A 9153-nucleotide genomic window follows, 5' to 3' on the forward strand; every position below is an offset into this window, starting at 1 on the left:
AGACCTCACTGCTGGCGGGGTAGAGCCCTCCGGCCATGCACTACACTACAGGGTGGAAGAGAGACGTGCCAGGCGGTGACAGGTCCTTCTGGGGCTAAGAGCACGTGACACTGGCTGAGTTATTTACTTTGCTCTAAAGGGAAGTTAGCGTAGTCATTGACACGGTCAGCGCGGCGCCCGACAGGTGTGAGTGCCCACCCGCGGGCGAATGTGGACATTGCATTGTTGTTTCTACGGTAGAGCACCGTTCTGGGTTCAGATACTTGGCAAAAATCAGGACGAGGTCCTGTTTCCAAGAAGGAAACTATCTTCCCAATTCTAAGTCAAAAGAACATTTCCAATGAACGGGTTAGGAGTAAACGTCTTCCGGAATCATGGCCAAATGGAGGGGAAAAGTGCGTCTGGCATTTTTCTGACCAGGTCACTAGGAGCTGATGGCTCTTGCTTCCTTGAGTTTTGGTGTTTTGAAGTCTCGCAGATACTGATGCACGCGCATCCCCGACGACGCCATCCAGCCGGGTGGGGTCATAGTCAAACCCATCGTCCAGGTAGCTCTGAGTGGATCCAGTGCTTCCGCACGCGTTCGATGACCCGCCCCTTCCTCTCGGCCAGGGAGAAGCGGGTCGGCATTGACCTGGTGCACGATGAAGTGGAGCAGGAGCTGGTGAAGGAGGCCGAGATCATCTGCGGGGTGATGGCGCTGCTGACCCGCACCTTGGAGGAGGTGTCCGAGCAGATCAGGTGTGCCTGTGAGGCCGGCCCGTAGCTTCCCACGGCGCACCTGGGGATCAGGTGCAGCTCCCCGTGGTATATCTGGGGGTCAGGTGCGGCCTCCCGCGGGGCATCCGGGGATCAGGTGCAGCTCCCCGTGGCGTATCCGGGGGTCAGGTGCGGCCGCGCGCTCGCCCGCAGCTCCCCGCGGCACACCCGGGTAAGGAGCCTGAGGTGGGAACATGCGGTGTGAGGCCTACGTGATAGCCGCCTGCAGGCCGTGGGTGGGCACAGGCAGATTCATCCCACTGGTGCCTGGGAGCCTTTTCCTGAGAGGGCTCCAAACCCTCCCATCAGAAGGGTATTGAAGATCCAGGCCGGTTAGTTAAGCCCGCCCCCAGTGCCCAGGGGTGTGCGTGGTGCTGGGGTTCCGGCCGGAGGCGAGTAGGTGCCGCGTCCCGTGCGAGACGCGGTGTCCCCGCCTCCTCCTCCCTTCAGGCTGAACCGCTCGGCCAAGTACAACCTGGAGAAGGACTTGAAGGACAAGTTTGTGGCCCTGACCATCGATGACGTCTGCTTCTCCCTCAACAACAACTCCCCGAACATCCACTATTCGGAGAAGGCTGTGAGGGTTGAGCCACAGTGAGTGGGTCCCCGCGTCCCTGGCAGAGGGCGGCCCGTGGGTTATTCTGATGCGGTGCTGAGCGGCCTGGGGACCCCGCTTTGGGGGCATCTGATGTCAAATCCCCATAAACAGAATTGGTTCGTCCACCTGTCCTGTTTTCAGACGTCCGAGGGCAAGGTCCCCTTCCCGCCACACACCCACAGAGACAACCTGCATTGGGGGCGTGTTCTATGTGCGTGTAGAAAAGTGCACAATCGCAGCCCTCTGGTCTGACGACTTACACCACCATCCGTATATTTTGTTGTGTAACCTGTTATGCGAAATGCAGCAGTTTAACGTCACATGCACTTATTGTCTGGCGGTCCTGCGGGCACCCGGCTCGTGCCGGGCCTCGCGTTCCCTGTCGGGTCGGGTCGGCCAGGCTGCAGGTCTGTCTGAGGCTCCGCTGACCCGGGTTCATGACAGCGGCACGTGGGGCAACCTGGCGGGCTAGCCTCCTCTGGCTGCAGGGGTGCCGGGCACTGGCTTCTGCTGCCGTGGGCGATGCTCCCGCAGAGCATGCCCAGGACTGGGTGGCCTTATCTTCGTGGATCCCAGCAGCATCTTTCACTTGCATTCGTGCGGAGCGAGCCGTGAGTTCGGCTACCACTCGGGAGGAGATGCACAGCTGCGTGGACCAGGAGGCGGGTCCCAGCCCAGGATCCCCACGTGTCGGGCACCCGGCCTAGGAGATAAAACTCAGGGCCAGCACAGATTTCTGAGACCCGGTCCCCTCTGCAAGCCCTCTCCTGCAGCCCAGACACGCTGTGAGGGACCGCGTGGCTTCCCTTGCAGCTCCGTGAGCCTGGAAGACTGGCTGGACTTCTCCAATAGCAATGTGGAGAAGGCCGACAGGCAGAGGAACAACTCACTGGCTCTGAAGGCCCTGGTGGACCGGATCCTGTCACAGACAGCCAGCGACCTGCGCAGGCAGTGCGACGTGGTGGACACGGCGTTCAGGACCGGGCTGAAAGAGACCAAGGCTGCCAGGGACCAGCTGGCCGCCCACCTGGCCAAGGTGAGCTCCCTGGAGGGAGGCCGCCGGGCTGGGCTGCGGCCTCTGGGCTTGTGCTCGTGGGTTGACGAGGAGGGAGGCTCACTCGCAGCTCCCCGTCTTCGCAGCAAGGCGTGGGCTTCTGGGAACCGGAGGGGACTTTGCCCCACTCTGGGCCTCAGTTCCTCCTGCATGAGATGTGGCACGGGCTGGAGGGTGTTGACCTCCTCTGTGACTCTGACGTTCCTGAGTTAGGTGGATGCAGCCAGTTTCTGCAAACCCCACCACAGGCTGGGGATCCGGACTCCTTGTGCCTCTCCGTTCCCCGGGGCGTGCTGGTAAACTGGCATTCAGGAAACAATCCACAATGCAAGGCTCTGATTTTTAGCAGTTGCAGATTTCTGTGGTGTAAATACGTCCACCACAGTCAGCTTCAAGCTGCCATTTAACAGCGGGCTGGCGAGGCTCCTGGACAGTTAGCGATCAGAGCCCCGTGAGCCGGCCCGCCTGCGTCTTGAGCACAGGCGGAGGGTTTCAAAGGAGATGTGTGGGCAGGCTCCCGTGCACAGTAGCGGTGATGGGTAGCACTGCCCCAGAGCATTGGACGCAGCCCCAAGTGCCATTCACAGTCTCTGCCAGCACTTTACAAAAAGTGGCAAGACACAGGTGGAATGAAAAATCATGTTTTATTTAGCCCAACACATCAGCTATCGCTTCGGCATGTTATCAGTATACATAATTAATGACGTCGTTTACGATGTGTTTTTACAAAGTGGCCGATGGAGAGTGGCACCGCCCGGTGGGTGGCCTTGCTTGTGAGCAGCTGGGTCAGGGAGCATGTGGGGACCCCGACCCGGTTCTAGAGAAAAGCCTCCCTCTGGTCAACCTGTGGCCAGAAGAGACAGCAGGCTGAGAAGACCAGCCCCCAAGGCAACAGTGGGCGGCTGGACCCCGTTTCGTGTTTGGAGGCACATTTGTTTCCTTATTGGGCATATTTTATCTCCAGCAAGATTTAGAATTAAGGAAAGGAATGTTTAATCTAATCTGGGGTTTAGGTTATCTTAAGGGCACAGCACACTTTCTCTATAAAAGGTCAGATAGCGACTATTTCAGGCTTTGTGAACCAAGAGGCAAAATCAAGCAATTCTATATGAACGTCCGCAAATCTCATAGCCAACCTTGAAGATAAAATAATAATAATTGAGTCTAGTCTTTTGGAATACAGGTCTACTGAATAGAAGGAGGTAATTCTCTTCGGAGAAGCACTAATGTGTTGCTTTGTGGGGTTCGAGGTTGGTGTTTTCCATCAAACTCTATGGGGAATGCGAAGCCTGATCTGTAATGAGACTTCTACACATTTCGTCTTCGGAAATGTCTTTCCATTCAGATCAGCTCTGCCCAAGAAGAGCTGTCTGTGAGCGAAGGGTTTTAGCGGAACGAAGCTGTCGCTTACGGGGCCTTCGCGGACTTGCTGGCCTCTGCTCCCGCGACTTCCTCCTGGCGCACCACGGCGTGAGATTCGTGCGTCCGGCTGCAGGGCGCGTGGTGGCTCTTTAATTGCACCCTGAAGTGGATTTTGAAACACGGGCATTTCCTCTGCACTTGCCTCGAGCTCCAGAAAAAGCAGTGTCAGGAGCTCGGAAGACAGAGGCGCGGCAGACCTGTGTGGGAATGGAGGTCTTGCCTCCTGTTTTACTGCTCGACGGTGCAGCTCGATGGTGGGATTCCAACCACGCCAGTGGCCGAAGTGACTTTACCCCGTGCACACAAGTGCTGTCGCGCCTTGCGGTCGCAGCCTGGATTCATCAGGAAACGCTGAGTCTGCCGCAAAAGCTAATTGCTAAAGCCATTCAGTGTTTGATCGTAGCGGCTGAGGAAGGTTCTTGTTCAGAAGAATTTCAGTCTTTTCTTTTCACAGGAAAACTGCACCACCGCCAAAACCCCGAATTGCTGGGTAGATGGGGAGATCAGCTTCTGTTTCTGACAAAAAGTCACCGAACTTATGATGGTCAAGTCCACGAGAGCTCGTGAAGTGGACCGTCGGCGCTCCGGGTTCCGTCACACACGACAGATGCAGCTGTTTTCTGCAGAGTGCTTTGTGATGAATAACAGCAGACTCGCAGAGGCTCCGCGTAGCTTGCGTTCCCACGAGCTCTGTCAACAAGGCCAGGCCTTGTCCTGCTCCACACTTCCTAGCAGATTCCACGTTAGGTTGTACTGAATTCGTGTTTTCTCAGCTTTTTGAGAATATCCTCCCGGTGGGTTTCATGTGACCACTCACAGAGGCTGAATCTCGAGTCACTGCAAAGAGCACGGACTGCTCCATACAGCACAACGGAGCTGTATCAGACACCTGCCCACTCATGAGGGGCCGAGGGAAACCGGCCGCAGTCCCGTGCCACGTTCCTTCTGCACTACTGACGTTGCTCCGACGTCCTTAACTCCTCCAGCAGCTCTTCGTGCAGGAGGACTCGTAGTCTTAAACAAGTGGATACTCTCGGGACACCCTTCCTCAGCTGCTCAGCCGTCAATCGTGAGTGAACGAACTCGACGTCAGTACGTGGCCGTCCTCGCTTGGCAGACAGAAGAGCCACTTGGAGTCTTACTTTGTGCCTCATTTTTGTTTTTGTGAAGAAATTCTGCAGTGAGGGGATACTCTGTGTTAAATGCCTCATGTTTCGGGACACCTGGGTGGCTCAGTCAGTTGAGTGTCTGTCTTTAGCTCAGGTCATGATCTCAGGGTCCTGGGATCGAGCCCCATCTTGGGCCCCCTGCTCAGCAGGGAGTCTGCTCCTCCCTCTGCTGCTCCCCCTGCACGTGCTGTCTCTCTCTCAAATAAAATCTTAAAAAAAAACCCTCAACAATAAGAAAACAAACAGGCCAATTAAAAACTAGGCAAAGGATCTGAACAGACATGTCACCAGAGGAGAAGCACGGATGGCGAATAAGCACGTGGAGAGATGCTCCACGTTGGACGCCCTCAGGGAAGTGCACATTAAAACATGGAGATGCGTCTGCCCGCCTGCAGTAAACGCAGCAGGTCGACGGTGCCAGGTGCTGTCAGGGCTCTCGCTCTGTGCCGGTGGGAGCGCGGGGTGGTGTCGGCGCCAGGGAAGGCAGCGTGGCGGTCTCTCACAAAACTGAGCATGGCATACCCCCCGCAATCTCACTCCGGGTATTTACCCAAACGTGCTGAACACTCACGTCCACACAGAACCCTGCATGTGAAGGTGTTTGGCAGCTTTATTCATAGTCGCTAAAACTTGGAAGCAACTAAGATGTCCTTTAGTAAATGAACAGATGAGGAAACTGTGGTCCATGCAGACAATGGGCTGTTATTCAGCAACAGAGAAATGAGCCATCAAGGCCCCAGAATGACGTGGAGGAACCTTACGTGGAATCGCTAAATGAAAGAGGTCAATCTGAATCTCGTGCTGCGTGATCCCACCTCTGAGACCTTCTGGAAAAGCCGTGACTATGGAGACTGTGAGATCCATGGTTGGTGGGGCTTTAGGGCCGTGAAGCTACTCTGCATGACACTATGCATGCCCCAGACCACAGGATGCCCACCACAAGCAGTGAGCGCTAACGTCAGCCATGGACGTCAGTGGACACTGTGTCGGTGTCGGTTCACCCGCTGGGATGAACACCACGCTGACGCCAGACGTTAATAACAGAAAACCTGCGTCCGGGGAGGGAGGTGTGTGACTCTGGACTGGCCGCTCGACCTTGCTGGAACCCTAACGCTGCTCTGAAAAATAGTTTATTAATTAAAATTCTTTAAATTTCACCATCTGTACAAAAGCAGTCAGCAGACTGGATTTTGCCAGACTGCTGATTCCCGATCTAACCCATAGTAACAGTAATTTTGTTTTAGTTAATACGTATTTTGGGCATTTTAAGTATTTGTAAAATTTAAGAGAATGTAGCCTGTTTTAAAAAGATTATCACTTAAAATACTTTAATTGATTTAGGCCTATGATTTCAAGTTGGCATTTTGTTAAGTTGAAAGACAGGGCTGACATGTTTGTAAGAAGCTAAGATTAATCATTTTCACTGGTTTGCCCGATTGACACCATCTTTTAAGGGCTCCAGTCGGCTGTACTAAGACAACGTAAGCATTTTTTTTTAAAGATTTGATTTATTAGAGGGGAGAGGGGCGAAGGGACAAGCAGACTCCTCAGAGCACAGAGCCTGCCACCATGTCACGGGGCTCCATCCCAGGGCCTCGGGATCACGACCTGAGCCGAAACAAGAGTCGGACGCTCAACCAATGAGCCACCCAGGCGCCCCAGGGCAATGCAAGCATTTATGAAGAGTTATACGTCAAATTTATAAAGGCTGCTTAAAATACATGTTTAAAGGATTTTAACTAAGTTTGAAGTGGGAGCAACTATTAGTCAAAATTAACTTAGAGCGATCGTGAACATTTAAGTTTGCAAATAGTATAACATCTGGGAACTGAGCTTAAGAAAAGCTTAGGAGAGGGCTGCCTGGGTGGCTCGTTATCCTCTCTACTGTGTGCGTCTGAAAATTTCCATGATGCAAAGTTAAAACTAAAAAACTTAAGAAATAAAATTTTAAGCCAGTTAAATATTAATCTAAAAACCCAAGTAATTTCTAAGTGATCTTTTCTGTGCACAAAGCCACCATCAGCGGAACCCCAGAAACTGCTCGTATAGTCTCTTCAGGCTTCTAGGGGTGGACCTCGGGCCAGGGGGCAGCTTCCAGGGAGCCCACCCGCCAGGAGGGGGCGATGCAACAATGGCCAGTCACGTCCATTCCGCCCTTGGGGTTCTGAGGGCGGGTGCGGCTCCTTGCCCACCAGCAGTCACGGCTGTAGGGAGGAGCGGTCAGGTGCATTGTGGGGTCCTGCTGGGGCCAACTGTGAGGTCCCCTCTTGCTACCTGACGTGATCACAAGACCTGAGCATGAGCGCAAATTGCCTTCTCCTCCAATCCTTCCGTAAGGTCATGGAAGAGATTGCTTGCCAGGAGAAAAACATCTCCGTTCTCGAAAAGGCCATCCTTGACCAAGAGGGGCCTGCCAAGGTGGCTCACACGCGCCTGGAGACCAGGACACAGCGGCCTAACGTGGAGCTGTGCCGCGACGTCGCGCAGTACCGGCTGCTCCAGGAGGTGGGGGAGATTGCCCACAATGTGGCCAGGTAGGTGGCAGCACCAGCGTGGGCGCCTGCTGGGCGAGAGTGCGTTTGCGTCTGCACTGTTTGGGGGCTCCCTTTCCCAGGGCAGGCCTCACTAACTGCAGCCATGCAGAAAATGGGTCCCAAAGTTTACATTTTCCTAGAGCCCCGATCCAGATAGTTAGGTAAAAATCCTCAGTTTTCAATGTTGGTGGTTCTCAGGGTTTTCTGCCTGGGGGACCTGGCCTGTGGCCACCGATCTGAAATCTGTGTCTGGAGGCGGGGAGGGAGGGGCTTCCATCCTGAACCCCCGAATGCGTTTCCCCTGGAGAAGGCAAGGCAGAGAGGAGTCAGTGCCCTGCCCTCCCTCTCCTCCTAGGCTGAAGGAAGCCTTAGCCCAGGCTCAGGTGGAGCTGAAGGGCCTGAACCGCAGGCAGCTGGCCCTGCAGGAGGAGATCCAGGTCAAGGAGAGCACCATCTACATCGACGAGGTGCTGTGCACGCACACGAGGAAGTCCATCCCCCCGCGGGACGGGGGCGACCAGGGCGAGTGGGCCGGCGGCCTCCGCCCCGACGCCGTCTGCTGACAGCACCTGTGGGCCAGAGGCTGATTAAACCGTGTTACGGTCAGGCGTGCACGGCTCTCATTTCAGGGAGGCCCACTGCAGGCGGGGCCTTGAGCCCCGGGCGGGGTTTGGGGGGCCGGCTCCGCGCTGCTGGTGGGCAGTACTGGCGTGAGTGGCATCCCGTGTATCCCCACGTCTGTCCACGCAGCCCATTCCTCCACGTGATGGACTTGCGGCCTGCGGGGGAAGGGCGGCAGGCCAGCACCTTTCCTTCAAATTCCGTGGAGTGCGGGTCTGGATCCCCTCTTTGCTCTGGCCTGTCTTCTCGTCACAGACACCAGACCTCTCTCGGCTCCCCTAACTCCTCTTCCCTAGGAAACCGTGTGGGCGATGCTGACTCGGATCCCCCTTTAAGTCTTAGAGCAGATGGGAGCTCTGAGCCTGGAGCCCCCGAGAGCCTGCCCGGCAGGCTCTTTGCTGGGAGAAGTGAAGAGGACACATGGGGCCAGAGGGCCATCTGGCTCCCAGGAAGTCAGCCGAGCCGTGGGGCTTGAGGAGCAGGTGGGCCAGGCTGCTGCTGTCTGAGGTCTTGGGGTGCGGGGCGGGGGATGCTCTGGTTCACCAGTGGGCGCATGTCAGCTGCAGGTGGGGGTGACTCAGGGCAGGTGGGTCCCAGCAGCTGTGGTGTCAGGACTGCCGGCTGGCGGCTGGCGGCTTGTGAGGGGTGGGAGGGGAAGGGAGGCACCTCCTTTAGCACCAGGAGGGCACGGGGAGGATTTCCGCATATTGTTTTCCCTCCTGAGTGTAAACAGATTGTGTGAGTCAGGTGTCAGTCTCCAGATCAATTAATAATCATTGGGAGTATTTTTTTTCTTCATTCTCAAGTAACGGTAGAGTCAAAGAGAAAAACACTCTCCCATTCCTGCCACAAATTCAAGTCAGTGGCTTGGACTATAGGGTTTGGAGACAGAGCTGGGTTGAGGTTCCCGTCGCGCCCACCCCGTGGGACTCCGTGAGGCTGAGCGAGCCGTCGGCAGCAGTCCCCACCCTGCACCCGCGCCATTTCTGCGTGGCT

At 55.7% G+C, this 9153-nt stretch overlaps 1 protein-coding gene across 1 annotated transcript in view; it reads left to right on the forward strand.

Moving 5' to 3' along the window:
- Positions 1-8143, forward strand: part of TEKT1 (tektin 1) — a 14208-nt gene extending 6065 nt beyond the window's left edge. The window contains exons 4-8 of the mRNA XM_040628201.1: positions 613-741; positions 1210-1353; positions 2171-2393; positions 7340-7536; positions 7892-8143. Coding sequence (XP_040484135.1) covers positions 613-741; positions 1210-1353; positions 2171-2393; positions 7340-7536; positions 7892-8099 — 901 coding nt within the window. The 3' untranslated portion in view covers positions 8100-8143. The remainder of the gene's footprint in view (positions 1-612; positions 742-1209; positions 1354-2170; positions 2394-7339; positions 7537-7891) is intronic.
- Positions 8144-9153: the final 1010 nt, after the last annotated feature.

Source organism: Ursus maritimus, unplaced genomic scaffold (genome assembly GCF_017311325.1).
Source record: "Ursus maritimus isolate PB19 unplaced genomic scaffold, ASM1731132v1 scaffold_14, whole genome shotgun sequence".
In the NCBI taxonomy this organism is placed as follows: Eukaryota; Metazoa; Chordata; class Mammalia; order Carnivora; family Ursidae; genus Ursus; species Ursus maritimus.